The 19458-nt window shown below is 41.0% G+C and overlaps 1 protein-coding gene across 1 annotated transcript in view; it reads left to right on the top strand.

Moving 5' to 3' along the window:
• The first annotated feature begins 2782 nt into the window (after nt 1-2782).
• klf7b (Kruppel-like factor 7b) overlaps nt 2783-19458 on the top strand; it is a 70888-nt gene continuing 54212 nt past the window's right edge. Inside the window, exon 1 of the mRNA XM_007260433.3 lies at nt 2783-3496. Within this exon, the coding sequence (XP_007260495.1) occupies nt 3395-3496 (102 nt within the window). The 5' untranslated portion in view covers nt 2783-3394. The remainder of the gene's footprint in view (nt 3497-19458) is intronic.

Genomic DNA, 19458 nt, shown 5'->3' with positions numbered 1-19458 from the left:
TGCCACTAAGAAATGATGTAGAAAAATAAAGAATAGAATACATTTTGCATTTCATCTTATCAAATACTTTTACATGGTGCTCTGTGTTTTAAAAAAAAACTTATCATGCCCTTTCAGTTTGGACAAAGGCATTAAAGTTTAGGATATATTGATTCCCGGCTTTATTGTGGCCTGCGGGTGTCGTCGCTTTGGAATTGTCCATTACAAACCAATAACCAGATCAATGTGATAAATCAATATGAGCAATTATGTAACAAGAGTTAATGAAGCTATCTGTGCTTGTAGTGCCACCTCCAGCCACAGTAGCACTGTGATATGGTCCATTAGTTTTTATCCAGCTGTAAAGTTGGATTTATGCCTTTTATTCCACATAATTCTAACATTATTTCTCAAATATATTAAGTATTTCCACAGTGGGACGTTGATATTTTCATTGCCTTCAGTTTAGAAGCTTTTATTTTCCATTGCAAAACGATCTTTTTTTTATTTCTTTTATAATTGAATAATCTACTGAGAAATGCAGCTCAAGTTCAGCTGATGGTGGTGGTAGCTGGTTTCAGTCTTAAGCTGGTCTTTGATGGTACAGGTGGTTGGTGATTGCAATTGATTTTGGTCATGCTTGGACATGCTGGTTCTGCTGGTCACCTTGCTTAAGTCTTGTTTGTCAATCAGATTGGATTTACTGGCCATCATGGTCAACCAGCTTGGCTATGCCAGCTTGTCAAACATGAGCTTGGTAATGCTGGTTAATCACAGCTTGGCCATTAGAGTCAACAATCCTGGTCTACTGGTCTTGGTCATGCTGGTCAACTTGCATGGTCGAGCTTAGTTATACTGGTTAATTAATGGTCAACTTAATCCCAGCTAACAATGTCTGGTTAGTCAAAAAGCAGCTAAACCATCAAAGTTGAAACATACCCTATACTCTTAAAGCCTAAATTAATCAACCATCTTGAGCTGCCATGCTAAGTTATCATTTTAGCATTTTGCAAGGTCTATTAGCTGTTACTTAGCTGTAAAGTTGGACTTATTCTTTTTTAAGCAATATTTAACATATGTATTAACTATTCCTCTCAGTCAAAAGCAGCTAAACCATCAAACGTAAGCCAGAACATACAATCTACTCTCAAAGCCTTAGCTAACACATCTATCTATCTAGCTGTAAAATTGGATTTAAGCCTATTATTTTACATAATTCAAGCTACATGTCACACGTGTCAACTATTACCACTGATATTCCCTTATTTATTCATTCATAAAGGAACTAAAACATATATATTTATACTGACCTATACTGGTCAAAGCCTAAGCTAATTAACAAACTTAAGCAGCGTGAGCTGCTATGCTGTTTTTTTTTCAGCAAGGTATATTTCCCCTTTTTACCATTAGCTGTTATCATCCAGCTGTGAAGTTGGATTAATGTCTTTTATTTCACATTATATAATATTTCACACAATATTTCACAGCTATATCAACTATTTCTGGTTCTGGTTGCTGTTTTTCTATTCTTCTCAGTCAAAAAATAAGCTAAACCAATCAAACTTAAGACAAAACATACCCTATACTGGTCAAAGCTTAAGCTAATCAACAAACTTAACCACATTGAGCTGGTCATGCTGGCCACAGTAGCATTGTACTATAGTCTATTAGCTGTTATTCAGCTTTCTATTCCACATAAACACATATTCCACAAAACGCAGCTAAGCCATCAATCTTAAGCTAAAACATACCCTATACTAGTCAAAGCTTAAACTAGCATTGTAGCATTTTTTTACAATTTTATTCCACATAATTTAAGCAATATTTATGAAAATACATCAAATATTGCTAATAAGCTAACCAACAAACGTAACCAGCTTGAGCTGCATTTAGTAGAATTGTGGTATAGTCAATTAGCTTGTTTTTTTAGCTTAAAGTTTAATATTTTTTTATTCAACATAATTTAAGCAATATTTGAAAAATACATCAACTATTCCTACTGCTAGAAGCTTTTATTACACATTTTTCTCAGTTAAAAAGCAGCTAAACCATCCAATTTAAGCTAAAACACACTAAACTTAAGATAATCAACAAAATTAACCAGCTTGAACTGGCTGTGCTGTTTTTTTTTCTTCAACCACAGTAGCATTGTGTTACAGTCCATTAGCAGCTATCCAGCTGAAAAGTTGCATTTAATCCTTTTTATTCCACATAATTTAAGCAATATTTCACACACTATTATTATTACACAACTATTTTTGCTGCTAGACGCTGTTTTTTTCCATTCCTGGCAGGGTAAAATCCTTCACTTCTCACTGCAAAGCGTAACAATCTTACAAAACTCCCCTAAAATGTGATCTTTCCCTTTTTTCCTCTCCTCACTAAAATGCCCATAACTGGGAGCAGCAGCAGCTCTCCTCTCCTCCTCCTCGCCTTCCCTCAGCCCGTGTGTCCGAGTCCAGCGAGTCGAGGCTGTTTTATACCTCTCTAAAAATAGCTCACCTTTCACTGCCATGTACGGCGGGATTGGCAGGCGCGCTCGGCCAATCGCTGCGCTGCGCTCGGCTGCGCCCCGCCTTCGCCACGCCCACGGGGCCACTTTAGCGCCGCCTTAATTGGACGCCAGTGAGATCATCAACCCTATTCGCCTTATATGGTCACGCACGGAATTGAGTGACAGCTGGCCCCGCCCACCCAGCCTACTCCACACTCCACCCACCCCCTGAGAGAGTCCCCTCAGCTCGAGCGAGCGCCCCCCCCTCCTTCCCTCGCTCTCTCTCTCTCTCTCTCTCCCTCGCTCACTCACTCACTCACTCTATCGCTTTCGTTCCCCCAATCCAAACCTACTGGATGTGCTTGCTGAGGCTCAGCAGCACGAGAGAGAGAGACTATACCTGGATTTACACTGAAAGAGAGAGAGAGAGAGACGCACACGCTAAGAAAAAAAAGAGAAAGAGAGAGAGAGAGACAAGCAGCGAGAGATGAGGATATAGGTGGCTGCTGCTCGTCGCCACTCTTTTTTTTGCATCCTAAAGGCACGGGATTGCAATTAAAGTGAGGCTCAACATTTTTCTTTTTGGGAAACAATCATTTTTCCCCCTTTCCCTCCTTTCCTCTCCTCTTCTCTTCTCCCACCACATCGCTCCCTCTCTCTTTCTGATCTGCATCACTACTACTACTACTATTACTACTATTACTACTACTGCTGCACTTCCAGAAGGATCTCAAGACTTCTTGTTTTTTTTTTTTCTTTTCCTTTTTCTTGTCCTTCTTCTTACTGGGGTCTTTTTCTTGCATTTCTCGTGTTTCTCGTTTTTTTTGTACGCACGCTCGAGGATCATCATCATTATCATCACCAGCAACAGCGAAGCAAAACCAAAACAAACGCTCTATCTAACATTTCGCGAGCCTCAGGATGGACGTGCTGGCGAATTACAGTATCTTTCAGGAACTTCAGCTCGTCCACGACACCGGCTACTTCTCAGCGCTCCCGTCGCTGGAGGAAAACTGGCAGCAGGTGAGTTTGCCTCTGCTTTCTTTTTCTTTTCTTTATTTATATTTTATTTTGGCTTGGTTTGGTTCGGTTCTGTTCGGTTTGGCTGGTGGCGCTGGTACGCATGAAGTGCGCTGTAGCGGAAAGTGGCACCAAGTGCACCGAAATGAAGCTCTCTCAGAAGAGAGAGAGCGCGAGAGTTTAGTGCAGGCAGTGCAGAAGAAGAAGAAGAAGCACCGTCCAGGCCAATGGTCACTCTCTTAGAGATCTACTACCTGATATATCTCCCTGATCCATCAAAACCATCACTACTGCCTCATTTGTGTTGGACAGGTGCAGGAGATGTAGGGAAAGAAGAAGAGAAGCAAACTGTGCTTGGATGCTGCTGGTGCTGGTTGGACTAGATGAAAGCAGGATGCTTATTTGAGTTGGATGGTGCAAGAGGTGCAGGGAAAGAAGGAGAAGTGTTGGTGACCACTGGTGGTCCAACCTCTTGGTTTTCCTACCTACCTACATGATATGGAATTAGATGGGTGCACTAGAATAAAATAATTGTAACTACAGTTGGTCCTGATTAACAGTGTTTTGGATGCTGGTTGGGCTGTTATGGATGCAGTCTTGGTCATCTTGGTTGTTCCACCTACCTAGTGAGCACTGTTAGTGTAAATTAACAGGGATTTAGATTAAAATACTGGCTGAATTAGGTGGATGCAGCATGCAAAAACACACTAGTGGTGACCAATGGTTGTTTTTTTATGCTGCTTAGGTCTTGATTGACTTGATTGTTCCACCTACCAACCTGATCTCATTATTGGTGCTTGATTTGAGTTGAATGAGTGCAGGTCTACTGATGGTGGGTTTGTCTAAATGAACAGGGGATTGCAGGTGCTGGCCGGACTGGATGGATGCAGAATGCATGGTGACTACTGGTGGTCCAAGCGAGCTAATTGGGTTTAGATGCTGGTGCTCTTCTCAATTCCTGTTTTTCCTACCTACCTACTTGATATGGAATTAGATGGGTGCAGTAGAATAAAGATTTTGTGACACTGTTGGTCCAAATTAACAGAGTTCTGGATGCTGGTTATCCTGGTTGATATTGGATTGTATTGGGTTGGTGGTCCATGCTAGCTACCTGGATTTGAATGCTGATGCTGCTCTGTCATCTTGGTTGTCCAACCTGCCTACTTATATTATCACACTACTGGTTCCTGCTTTGAGTTGAATGGGTGCAGCAGATGCAAAGCAAGAGTTAATGACCACTGGTGGAGGTTTATTTTGGAGGCTGGTGCTGGTTGGATTGGTTGAGCACAGGAGTGCTGTTGATTACTGGTGGACCTGGTTCACTGAATTTTAGATGCTGATTCTGTTTTGTAGTGTTGAATGTCCTACCTACCTACCTACCTACCAGCATACTTGATTTGGATAAGCCAACTGGGTTTTAAATGCTGGTGACCACTGGTTGTTTTCGCTTGCTGTTTTTTTTAAGCTGGTGCTGTTCTGTGTCGACTTGATAATTCTACCTGCCTACCTGGTCCATCTCATCATTAGTGCCTGATTTGTGTTGATGGATGCACAGGGTGCAAGAGAATGTGTTGTGACCAGTGATGATGATGATGATGATGATGATCCAGACTGAATGAGTTCTGCAAGCTGGTGCTGTTCTGTAGTCTTGACTGCCCTACCAACCTACCTGAGTCATCTGATCATTATTACCTAAGAAGGATTAGAGGGATGTAGTAGAAAATGTAGTGATTTTTGGACTGTTTGTCCAAACTAAAAAGGTTTTGGATGGTGGTGCTGGTTGGATTGGATTAGTTTATCATGCAGAATTGCTGGTGACCACTGTTTGGATGCTGGTGGTGTTGTTTTGCTGTTACCTTGATTGTCCTACCTACCTACAGTAGCCTTCCCATAATTGGTACCTAATCAGAGTTGTGGGGGTGCAAGAGAAAGGATAGTGACCACTGATGATGGGCAAACTACTGGGTTTCATCACGGTTTGGTCATCTTGATTGTACCACCTACCTACCTACCTGAAGATTCCCATTTTTTATGCCTGATTTCAGCTGTATGGATGCAGGGGGTGCAGGAGAAGGTTTCCAAGCTGACTGGGTTTTAGATACTGGTGCTGATCTGTAGTCTTGATATTTACTTGATTTTCACTAATGGTTAGTTGGCTAGGTTGTTGCTCTTTACATTTCCCTCATATTAACGATGGTGCTATTATTTGTCAGCATCCAACAAACTATCCCTGGCATGTTGTAAAATTATTATTTTCTCTGGTTGTTATTGAGCTTCTGATCTGCCTGAATGAGCCCAGTTTAGCTAATTCAGGCATGCGTTTGACTAATAACGAGAGACTCGTCATTAAATAATGTATCTGCAGCTGTCAGCCTTGCTTGGTTGTTTTTCAGCCCCGTCGGCACGAGGAGCAGCTCCCGCTCCTCTAATGCATAATGCATTAGCCTTAGCTATCTCCACCAGGAGGAAGGAGGAGAGGAAGAGGAGGAGGAGGAGGTTAAGCTAGCTGTGGTCAAATGGACTCAGCTTGGGCTGCAAAACAGGTTCCTCAGAAATAGCGCATTAGCTACTGTAATTGCGCCTCTCTTGCGCTCTGCACTTCATCATGTTCATTCATTCACTAAGTCACTCACACGCAGGCCACGTAAAGCACGCGTGGAGGCATGCACATGGCTGGCAGGAGGAGCGAGTGCCTGCTCTGACTGGGACAATGCTCGGGTGATGAGGGTGATATTTTGATCTTGTTTCTGGTTACTATGCACGAGAGTGTCTGTAATAGACAAAAACACCGGCTTGCATGCAAGTGCCTTTTTTTCCAATAACTTCACCGCATGCATACAAAAGCACAAGCTCACACACACACACACACACACACACAAACACATATGTCTGGGCGGCTGGCTTCCATGTGCTTCTGCAGAAGTGCTAAGCTTTACCTCAGCAACAAGGATATGAGCTGAATTAATAAAAAACCACTGGCCAGCAAAAAATCAAATGCCCCTACAGCATGATTTTGAACACATCACATGGTAAACTTTGTAATGAGACAATAGGATTTTGGAGAGTGCATGGTTTATTTGTGGATGTGTGAGTGTGTGTATGCATGCGGTGAAGTCAATTAGCTGCACAAGCACACATGGGATCCCTGTCTTTGCCTGCTGCTTTGCATCCGTTTGAACATAAGGCCATCGCTGCTGTGTGTATGTGTGAGCTATACCGCAGTCAGATACTTCTTCTGAATGTCTGCTTCTCTGTAGTTAGATAATGGGGTTAGTTACAGGTTAAATCCGAAAGACTGTCAACTTAAAGGTCGCTCCATGTTCCTACAGTCCCTGACACTCCACACCACTAGAGGTGGGTAGGAAAAGGGAAAAGGGGAAAAGAAAATCAGGAAAGGTATTTGGCCTTGTAAAGCCTGCTATGGAACCATTTAGCTGTGACCCAGCACACACATCTCTGTTGATATGTGTTCTTGCTGCCGAGAAGGCCTTGAGTAAGACCTCAGGAGGAAGAGGGAAGAGGGAAGCAATGTTTTGAGAAGCGCAAACAATAAAAGACCCATTTAATAGAGAGGAAGAATGAAAGGGAGGAAAGCGAGGCCTTGCTGAGCTGACAGGTGAATAAAAGAGGGTGGCTATAGAACGACAGCGCTGTTAAAAGTCTGCTGCTTTTACTGGCAGTGATGGTTTGATAGTGTAGCCCCAGATCTGCCCAAGGAAGGGAAACGGCACCCTTCATCCTGGGGGACAAGATGGATGGGCACTCTCGGCCCTGAGCGAGCGGCGCATGAATCAGAGCTTAATGGACACGATATGGGCGAATTGAGTTTCAGTGCTCCGGCTGGGGCCAGGGGGCTGGGCGGCACGAAAGGGGGGAAAAAGAAGGCAGGACGAAGCACCGGGAGACCTGGAGGGTTTTGTCACCCAGCCGTAATGAAGTTCTCTCAGGGCCTGCTGGCACCATTCTTCCCCACCCGTCCTCTTCTTTAAACAAAGACGCCATCTCTCACTGCCAGGAGGAGGCAGTGAGGAGAAGAGGCAGTGAAAGACATGGTTTGGTGTAATTACAGCAAGCCGGCATCTTTTTTGTCTTTGCGGAGAAGGGATGGATTATTTCAGCAGTGACCCACGAAGAAGGTTAATTCAGAGAGCGGCTGTTTGTGCAACAAGGGGGCCCCTGTTGTCTCTGGATCCCCTCCCCTAGTAGCACCACCCAGAGAGGCCCTCTGAGCTCCAGGCTAGAGGCGGTCGGAGCAGGTGGAGAAGCCTGGGGAATCAGTCTGCGGTGGTAAACAACACCATTAGAAGCGAGTGATGTAGCCGAGCCAATTAGCAAAGATCACCTGAGAGACTGATTGCGAGTGTGGATGAGTGTGTGTGGCTGAAAGGGAGGGGGGTGTTTGTTAGTGTCTGTCCATCTGTCCTCCACTATCCAGGGCACCACGTGCGCCTCTGTTACTTCGTCTTCCTCAGATGACCGACCTTTTTTTTTCCTCCTCGCCGGCCACCGTGAAAATGGGTCACTCTCTGTCTCTTTGTCTACCATGCCTGGCAGACCTGTCTCTCAAATTTGCCTTGTTGTTTTTATTCCTCTTTTTCTGTTTAGAAAGTGTCTATTTCAGGATAGGCTAGGATTTGAAGCATCCTCTGTGTCTGCTCCATGTATTTTTGGCTCAGAGTCAGAGCTTTATTGCAATGCACACGGCAAGACCCCTGTGACAGGAGGGGACCATCAAAGGCCAGCAGACCTGTTTGTCCTGAAAAATCCCTGAAAGACTTTGGTGATAGACTCTAAACCAGGTGGCTCCTCTGGTTTGACCGCCTGTTCCATTAACACCTTCCGTAGGTGTGCCTCAGAGGGACCTGATCTGGTTGAGGGGGTTTCAATATGTCCAAGTGTGATTCCTTCAGAGAAACCATCACAGAAAGCCTTCCAACAGTGCAGCTGTGCAGGTCAGACGCTCAGTCCACAGAGCCACGTTGCAGGCAGTGTAACGGGGCGTCACGGCCCAGGGTCGGGTAACCCCGGGAGAAAGGCCGCAGGCATCCATGCGAGGTGACGGCAGCTCCGTCTCTCATCCAGGGAGCTCTTCCTGTCCCAGAGTAGCCAAGTTTGACAAGATAATGAATCACACTGCATGCATATTCTGCGCTGCAGTTTTTCACATTTCACAGCCCAGTAACTTTCAGAACAGCGGCAGTGGCAGCAGGGGGAGAGGGGTGGGGGGGGTGCGAGGGCACCCGATACCATTAAAAATGGATTCAGCTGGAGTTGTGATGGAGACTACGTCTCTGTTTCTGAAGGCTTTACGAAGCCCCTGCCCATCCTTGAGCATCCTCTACTCCCCCCGACTTTTCTCTTTCAGCTTTCCCCCATTTGGCCTCCTACTGGTGGGGGCCCAGTCAGCGGCCTGCTTTGCTTTTAATTTCATCCCAGGCTTTATGCCTCCACTGGCCGTGTCGAGATCCATCCAGCTGAAGACACTCCCATTTTCTGTCAGCAATGAACAGCTGAAATGTGTGTTACATAATTCTCGGAGGAGCGCAGCTGGTTTCTCACAGAGTATCCGCCAAGGGCATGGAGAATGCTCAGGCCCAATCTCTGAACTGGCCCAAGGCCTACTCTGCCACTGGAAATGCTCCAGGATTACAGCCAGATAGAACTGCCAGGCTGGTGAACTGCAGGCCCTGGGAAAAAAGTCTTGCCGTATCCCCCTGTATTAGTGATGGGGTGTGGAAAGAGTAGAAACACCTGCATGATTTAGAGCTGGAGATGCTGCTGCCCTCTGTGCTTCCTACATGACTGTGCTGGATGTCCGGTCTTCCACACATCTTAAATCTGGCTGTAAATGCCGCCCACTCTGTTTTACAGAGCTACAGAGCTTGTGTGTAATCACAGCTTGGTCATGCTGGTGCTTCTGCTGCCTGACTTTGCAGTCATATGTGGGGGGTTACCTCTAACCAGTTTCACTTGTTCCTTTCGTAAACTGATAACATGACTTTTTGTTTGCACTGATACTCAGGTATGTTGGTAAACGTGAGGTCTTGCACAGGTTTGATGTTGAGACTGATAAGTCCACTGTTCTGAAGAAATATCTTGATCTTGTCATCCAATGTGTTTTTGTAAGCAGCAAACCCTGACTGCCCTTTATTTCTTCATTACTACAGTTATGACCTTAACAGCCATGAGACAAAACTAAAGAAAACATTTGCATGTAAAAAAACACTAGCAGATCATTATCAATGTAATGCTCCATTTGTGTCATTACATACAAACATTGTGAATAAATAATTTCGTCAAGATTTACTCTGAATAGGCACGTTAAAACAAATGTAACTTTTGACCTCAGTGATGTCACAACCTTCACACTGTTTTATTTTCAAGGGACTGCATGTTCAGCACGTATATTAATAATATTAACTTCACTTAAAATATATCATATTGTCTCCATGCTTACATGAATTAAAATTTAGGCTGTTCACCCTGTTTGTGGTAAAATGTCAAGATGAGAAAATCTATAATCTATAATTTAGAAAATATATCTTTGAAACTGGTTGGTTCACCATGATCAATTAGAAATGAGTTGTAGCCCAGCTGTAGGCCAGTTATGATTTCATTCATTAAATGCAGATTATCGATAAAATTGTCCACCATGTCAGACAACTTTAGATTCCATGACAGAGGGGGTGCATGCATGACAGAAAAGGAATGAAAGGAAACAGAACATATGAAGTAAAGTTGTCTGAAGTCTTATTATTATGATACACTGTCATTGAAAAGTCTTTTTTAAGTTTTAAGGGGTCAGAAGGTACAATATTCTGATAATGACCCCAATATTGGTTGCTCAGTTGCAGACATCATGGTCAAAGTCAGTCACTGCCTGTTTTTTTTTTTCAGTACGTTTTTCTGAAGCAATAGGTTTAGATGTGTTTGTGATTCAAATGTCACATTTCTGTATGTTAAACTGTAGAAAAACTGTAAAATGTTTTCCCTGCTATTTTGATTTCCTGATTAGTGAGCTTTGCAACTTTTAATTGACCTCTTATCTCCTCTGTAGTATCAGCTCCTCTGTTTGAATGGGTTACCAGGAATCAGCATGAGCCAGACAGCATTGAGTCACCCACTGGGATTTATCAGTGTGACATCAGAAAGCCAAGCCATTGTAGTAAGCATTTCCTGGATGCTGCCTCTGCCACAGAGCAGAAAGAGCAGAATCAACATAGTCTGGGTGGAGCGTAGCCTCGTCTCAGTGACTCATGGGCTGGGATTAAAACAGACATGAACGTCTAGCGCTCCTCCCACTTTGCTTCTGCTCATCTGACTCAGGTTTCAAATACTAGGTACAGTAGAGGGTACAGTACGGCCCGGCTGAAGCCGAGCTGGGACTCTCTCAGCCTCGCACTCGATCTCTCTCTCCGAGACCCAACCAGAGCCGATCCGTCAGCCCCCAGACAGCTGACAGTAATTAGACTCTGGCATGAGGCAGCAGGGTCTTTCATGTGCAAGGCTGAACCAGGTCTCCTTTGAAGAGAGGGGGACCTTCTACTTGCACACCCATGTTGTTTTCCAACAAACATGCTGTGCACACACGCTACTTCTAGCACGAGTGTGCAATTTTGTAGTGTCCAATCACAGAGCATCTTAAAATACGAAATAATCACAATATTAATGATGATATTGAGATACTGTGACTCTGTGATGCTCAATATATGGCATATCCTAAATAAGTAAATGCCAGGAATTCAGTCATGTTATTAATTATGCAATCTATGTATTCAATATTGGAGCAAAATAAACAATACTACACAGATTTAATCTGTCTTAGATAGATTTATCATGGAAAATGAGAAGACTGTACATTTTCCTTTGCATCAATAGCAGAAAAGTTGCAAATGTGATTATTACACATGCCCACATTGTGATGATGAGGATAATGATGATGATGAAACAAAATTTTGTGCAGCCCTAGCTTAAATCACAATACATTTCTAAATTTCAATTGACCCAATATAATTTCAACAATATAAACAGTATAAAAGCCAATGTATATCCATGGTGTACGTCATTAGAAAAGAAAGAGCTGGGCGATATGGTACTAATATCATGTGACAATATTTAAAGATGTTTATTTTCACGATACACAGTATTTATCATAATGTTTTGGCATAAGACAAAATGCATCAGCTATGGCAGATTCTTTCATGCCTTCAGCAATTAATTCCATTTTTGCTGCACATCATGCAATTTAACAAGATTTTTAAAGTCTATATCATAAAATGTACAGATGGGTAAGTGTTCTTTAAGCACTTAAAGAACCTAAAGCATTTAGTTGATACAGTAAAAAAGTGTATCACAACTCGCAAAAAATATCATTATATTGCCCAGCTCTACCCCTAACAGAAGAGCAGTTTCACCAAAAGACTCGGACAATTTCAAGATTGAATTAGCTCGGGAAATCCATTTGGTCTCCTGTTGCTCTCTCTCAATCATAATTTTGTCATTCAGTGGTGTGAAATTGCTTCCACTATGCTGTGCAAGTTCTGAAGCGGACACTGAGACCTGACCTGTCGCACAGGCTGATCGAAAGCTGTTTACCAAATTTCAGCCGGCATGAAATTTGGCTATTGCTCTCTAATTTATTCTCTCGGCTAGAGGTAGATCAAAGTAGGCGTCGAAATTGACAGGGTGTAGGTTTTCTTGTTGCAAGGTTTTGGTAAAATGAGAAACTGGGAGAATAGTTAGCATTTGTTGTGCATAAGAGAGGTATTTCTTGTGCTGAGAAAGGAAATAGCTCTAAAAATAATATGATTTTAATTAATTTATAGATCATAACAAATTTAAGAGCACCAGTCCAGTTCAATTTTTGTGTTTCTGTTTTTGTGATTAAGCAAAAGTATAACAAACCAGATCATTATGATCAATCATAACTAGCTCTGGGGTTTTGTCAGAGTCTGTTTTTTTTGTGACTGCAAGGCCAAAGTGTGGTTAGCTGACTGTACCACAGAGCCATACAAATGTTTAGTGGGAGGGCTTAAAGATGGAAGGATCTCCCTATTGGCTAAATGGCCTGTGCTAATGTTTACACCAGGGCAGTGACATACAGTAGGATGAGGCCTGTCACCGGCAAAATAAAATTTGAGGCCAGCAATATTGGACAAGTAGCCAGTCAAGTAGCCAGCATGCTAACATAATGCATAATTCAGGTTGCTAACATGCTAATGCTAATGCTGCAGTAGCAATGAGGGACAAGCCTGCTATGGGCTCCTTGCACTCACGGCTCTGACGCATTTCCGTTTTCAAATAATGCGGCTCGGACGTTTCCGGTTGTATTGTTTACATTCGCCTGTAAAGGCAAAACGTACATTTTTTACTAGCGAGAGGTCAAAATGAGTATCCAGCGTGAAGTTTTCAAGCCGTTTTCAGCACTGTTGTGTTCCTTTTTGCACGGAGTCTGCTAAGTTTTATGGAAGCTTTAAGCTTTCATAGCTTCCCTGCTCAGAGTGATCTACTAAACAGTGGCTAATGAACATTAGTCGGGACCACTTTACCATTTCGCCGTATTAAAGGTCTGTAGCAAACATTTCATACCAGACTACCTGGTTAAACCAAAAACGTCAGAAGCTTGGAGAAGACTGGCAAAGCATGCAGTGCTTTTTAAATGGAATGATTAACGTTACAGCACCCAGGCTCCATGTATTTGGGAGAGGAGATCAGCGTACTTGCCTGAATGATCCACCAGCTAGCATTTTTATTATTATTATTATAGCTAGATATTATTATTATTATTATTATTATTATTATTATTGTTATTATTGTTATTATTATTATTATTATTATTATTATTATTATTATTATTATTATTATAATAGCTAAATATTATTATTATTATTATTATTATTAATATTATTAAAATATTATAGCTAGCATTTGTATTCTTATTTTTTACTAATATAGCTAGCGTTTTTATTATTATTATTATTATTATTATTATAGCTTGATTTTATTATTATTATTATTATTTTAGCTAGCATTATTATTATTATTATTATTATTATTATTATTATTATTATAGCTAGATATTATTATAAATTTTACTATTATTATTATTATTATTATTGCTAGCATTTTTATTATTATAGCTAGCATTTGTCTAATTATTTTTATAATGATTATTATAGTTAGCGTTATTATTATTACTAGCATTTTATTAGACTTCCATTTGATAACAGGAGAAACTAACTATCAATAATGCACCTAGCAAGCTAGTTAGCTATACTAGCTAATGCTGAGCTATGTGGGACGTAAAATATAAGAAAAAAAACTTCGTAGTGTGTAGGTATGATATAGTTTATAGGCATATAGTTTAAAGCCTTTCTCCAGCTCTCTAGTGGTAGGCTTTACTGGTCTCCTTGACGTTGAGGTTAATTTTTAGAAGCTCTTGTAAACACCAGCTGATAATACTGCCATAACGAGTGTATTGGAAAAGCCAAACAGGAAACGCTGGAGCAGCACTGATGAAAATGCGGAAGTAGTTGTGCAAAGAGCGCATTGTTATTGTGGAAGTAATGTTGGATGAGCCTGATAGCTGGCATGGCAGTGTAAAAACACACTTTGCTTTTCTCATTTTGCATTTATTAAGTATAATTTTGCAAGTTAGCATGCAGAAATGAGACCAGACACATATGATGACAGCTGCTGGTGAGACTCTTAGTGCTTTTACTGGTCCTGATTAAGCAAAAATGAAAGCAAATGGAAAAACTAACTGCAACTTTACTAACTGGTCTGTACCAAACTGTGCCAAAACGTTTAACCCTGTAGTGGAGAAGTATCCAGTGTGTACTCTTCTTGAAGTTTTGATGTGTTTGCTTGATTGGAACTGAAATCTTCTTTTACTGTTGTTGGTTTTGGTGACTGGAAAGTCAAAAATAGATCAAAAAGTTTTGAGATGTTTCTGTGCTTAGAGACATCTCTTTAAATCGTTTTTTTTTTTTTTCTCATTTGGTAAAAGATTGGAAAAAACAGATGAGCTTAAACTGATTACTGTTTACTTTTGATAAGTCAGTCCGGTTGCATAAGTTTTTCTGGTTAAGTCATCATAAATCAGGTCATGATGAGGTTACTTATGATTGATGGGTGGAATCCGCAGACGCTTCCCTTTCACTTTCCGACGAACGATGAATGCGAAGGAGGGACGACTGAAGGTCAAAGTCCTCCAGCAATTAAGCCCTAAACTAAACACACCTACCTCCGTCCACCCACTCGGCCCACTGACGGCCTAATTATCCCCTCACCTGTTGGAGCGCTGATGGATACGGCCTTGTTACGGGGAGATCAAGAGCTTTTCAGGGACTGCGATTGTGAAGAGGGTGGACGGAGGAGTGGGGGTCATTTGTCTGCCTGCTTCTCAAGTGTCTGTTAGCCTGTGAAGAGGAGGAGCAGCGGAGGGATGCATTTGGAGAGGAAGAAGCAGAAAAAGAGAGAGAGGGATAGAGAGAGATGGGAGAAATAAACAGAGAAAGATGAGAACACGGAAAGCATCTTTATGCATGAGGCCCGTCGTCCCCTCAGCCCGATGGAGAGGCAGCTTAGCCACTCAAGTGTTTGATTAACAGCCTGTGAGGAACCAGCCATTTTTCTCTAAGTGCAAGTGCCCACACACACTGCTTAACACAGACACACACACACACATAGACACACACAAATACACTCCGACTGACTGACAGCTTGATAGCATGTTTTGCTTCTTTTGCCTCTTTTTTTTTTGTCTCAAACGAGAACTTTTGAGAAATTATGATAAAGCGCTTTGACCCGCCGACTGCCGTTCGCATTTGCCACCATCTCGCCAGCTTTCTCAGCAAACCCACCTCTCTGTATTCCTGTCTGGCATGTTCAACATAGGAGAGAGGTGCTGATGAATAATAGATAATGATATTTTTGGTATTCCTAACCAGCTATAAGTAGCACCACAGACTGTCAAAACAGCTGAAGAAAGAGCGAGTGAGGGAAGGAAAGGATAGGAGAGAGAGAGAGAGAGAGAGAGAGAGAGAAGGGAGTCATGTGAAGATGTGAAGGGCATCTCAGCATGCTGGAGTAGAGCTTATGTTTATTCAACTGCTCCTAAGGTTGGGGAGGGCTGGCAGAACCTCCCACACCATTCCCTTCGCTTTCTCTCTCGACCCGCCGCTGGAAATTCCCTCCTCGCATCCAAACACGAGCGAGCGCTCACAGAGCCAAACCCGGGGCTGCATTCAGATTCGCCACCGCTCATTTTCCACAGATGGTAATGGCGGAGAATGGAGCGCGTCTTATCATTTGGCTTGGAAATTGAAAAAGCACCAGAGGGACAACACTTGCCTGTTCACTGGCAAAAGAAAAAAAGAATAGAAGTTATCTTAGCAAAAGTGAAATCCTCTTAATTGCAGTCTAAACATTTAATATCTAACATTTTTATTTGGTTATAGTACTATTCCCTGACTAAAACACTTATTTCAAACTTATTTTAACTTATTTTAAGTAATTTAATCTGGTAGAAATGTGCTATTCTGTTGGCAGATACAGTATGTTATTTAGCTCAAGTCATACTGTTTTCAGAGCTTTTTTCACTATTATTACCCTATTATTTAACTCTTGTTTAGATATTTAGTAAAAAAAATAAAGCTTGAAAAAAGAAATAAAGAAATAAAGCTTGCAAGTTGAATGGGTGCCTTTTTGAGTTGGCCTAAAGGTTAACTGGGGCTGTCTTTTTTATATAAAGGAAAGAAAAATACAAACACAAGCACTTCAGAATCAGATTGCAAACTTACTGTATCTTAAACTAATCTGTATTAGTATTATTATTTATTTAAGTCATTTTATCTGGTAAAATGTCCTTTTCTGTTGACAGATATGTTAATTACATTAATTCTGAACGTTTTAACAGCCTTTTCACTAATATTACACTATTATTTCACTGTTATTTAGTTTTTTAGTCAAGAAATTAAGCTCAAAAATCATTTGCTAACTGGGCCTCTCTCTTTTATACAGAGCAAATAGTAATAGAAACACTAGCGTTTAGATGAATCAGATTGCAGAAACAAAACCCCAAACCTATCTCAAACCTATTGATACTTATTTTAAGTAATTTTTTAGATATAATTTTCTGTTAGCTGATTTTATGCTTGGTTTAATTTGTTTTTATAGTGATTATTAGGCTTCGTTTAAGAAATAATGCTTGAAACAAACTAAATCATGTGCTACATGATTGGGGCATTTTTAGTAGGCCTAGAGATTAACTGAGGCTGTCTTTTATGTATATATATACCTTTATATATATAAAGGCAAATACAAATACAAGCACTTAGATGAATCAGATTCTGGAAACAACACCTGAAGGCCTTTTTAAATGCATGTGTGTGTGTGTGTGTGTGTGTGTGTGTGTGTTTATGTGTGTGTTTGAGGGAGCACACACGTGCTCACAGGACAGCAGCTCCGGCCTGGTTGGTTGAACGTCTGTTGTGTGGCTGCCAGGCAGGAGCATGAGCTCATCTGTTTGTTTTGGTAGCAGCGAGGTATGATGAATAGGCATTAGACACAACACTGGCCGCACGTTCAAACCCAAACACTCACAGAACAACAGGTACTTTTCCATCACGCCTAAACGTGCCTGTGGGGCTGATCCTGTGCCCCAGAATAGTGCCTGAAAACGAAAGAGAAACCAGACAGAGAGAGAGAGAGAGGCATGGCCTGGCTGTAAACACAACACACACACACACACACACTAATACACACACACATACACAGTAACACACCAGACACACTAATACACACACACAATGACACACAGATGAAACTATTTGCTGATTTAGTAATGTTCTGGAAATGTTCCTGTCCTGGAGCAGCAGAATTCAGGATAGCAGTAAAGCAGTACAGAATAATAGAAGCATATAGGGCTGGATGATATGAGTTAGTGTAGCGATAATCAGTTCAATTTCTTTAAACAGTTTTCTGAGGCTAAAAATAAAAATAGATCTTTTTTTTTTCATTTCTTTCTTTCTCAAACAAAAGTTCAGAAAAAAAGTTGAATGTTCTTTTGATATATATTTTTTTAAAGATTTTTGCATCTTGTAATAAAAAATCTGGTAGAATCTAACTTATTTTTGTTACAAGATTTTTTTTCTTATTTCCTAAAATTCTGAATGTGAGAACAGGAATGAAAAACTAGATGAACATTAGGACCTATTTCTTTATTACTGTACTAAATGAAAAAAAATAAATAAAATAAAATGTTACATCCCATTTTCCATTTTTGATTAGGCCTCAAACAATCAGAACATTTAACTTATAAACATTACACTGGCCGATAAGGCTGAAATAATATTTATATCAAAATATTATTTCCAATTTAGGTCGATACTAGGGCTGGATATTAGCAAAAACCTGGGGCGATATAATACATGTCACACAATTGACTTTATAATTTAATATATCACAAATTCACGATTAATTTACGAATGTTTAGGAAAACGCTTATAGTACAAAAAAATAGAATTACATAAAAAAAAAAATATGAGTAAAAAAAAAGTTTTGGCCAGGGTTTAAACACTACACGAAACTGCTGAACTGCTGTATGATAGCAATCGTACATATTAAATACACTTGTTTAATTTATAAAAAAATTATACAGTGTTATTGAAACTAGGTACAGTATTGTAAAACAAAATATTGCGATTAGATACGATATATCACTATTTTCTAATATTGATATAAACTATACATATACAAAATACAAAATATAGTATATATAGAATGCCACATTGCATATAAATAAGTGTATAATGAATGTCACTCAGTGAGAGAAAGATACTGATAGTGATTTCTGTTATTTCAATACTCATCACTATTATTTATACATTTTCTGTTACAATTTATTTGATATAGTGAAGCCCTAGACGCATAATTCTGATGTTTGTTTGCCCACGTTTTGAAAAGCTACAGTGTGTGTGTGTGTGTGTGTGTGTGATAATTTGTTTGTACTGGTGTGCTGGTGTGTATTTGCATATGCTCTGCGTCTGTGTCTCTGGTGGCCGTGTGACCTGGCTACTCTCCATACTCCCATTATGTCGGAGCTGGGTTGTGCTCAGCTTGCTCGTTTCCACCCATTTCTCTCCCTCTCTCTCTCTTTCTCTCTCTCTCTCTCTCCCTCTCTCTCTCTTCCCGCTGCTGCTGCAGGCAGGGTTGGCATGCGCCGGCCCTTCGCAGAGCTTTCTGCCGAACTCTAACAGCTCTACCCACTAAAGGGATGGAGTGAAAATAAAAAGGGCAGATGCCCCCTTGGCACCGGGTCCCAAAGCCCTTGGTTCACATCTTCAACCCAGCGCTGGCTGAGCAGAAAGCTGTACACACCGTGCACAGAAAGGTTCCACGTGGAGACGATGGTCCTTTTTTTTTTTGATGTTTGTATACGAGAGACATGCCTCTCAGCGCATGTGTTCTGGAGACGGGACTTCCCCACCCTCGAGTGCAGGCCTGTTGTGGTTGAGGTTGCACTTGTGGGTGGAGTTTAGGTGGTTCCTCACTTCCTAGAAGCTGTGTAAGAGTCTTAGGGGTTCTCCCACTGCAGCCCCACAGCCATGCTTGGGGTTGCAGAATCTAGTGGTTTTCATAACTGATACAGTATTTCCAGCAGACAGATGTAGGTTGTGTGAGACTGCAGCAAAGGGTTGGTGATATAGCACTAAAATTATATCACGATATTGATAAAATTTCAAAAGTACACTACTGCCTGCAACAAAATGAATATTAAACTTTATTTGGTGATATTATTGCATATGATATGATAAAGCACACCCTTAATTGAGATTATCACCTTTTGTAACAGATTGTAACAGAAGTCAATGATCCAACATGTCATTATACTAATAATATACTCCATATATATATCTAGGACTGAGGTAAAATAAAAAATACTGGACAGATATAACCAGATA

This window comes from Astyanax mexicanus, chromosome 11, assembly GCF_023375975.1.
Source record: "Astyanax mexicanus isolate ESR-SI-001 chromosome 11, AstMex3_surface, whole genome shotgun sequence".
Lineage (NCBI taxonomy): Eukaryota > Metazoa > Chordata > Actinopteri > Characiformes > Acestrorhamphidae > Astyanax > Astyanax mexicanus.
This window is presented reverse-complemented; position numbering and strand designations above follow the sequence as displayed.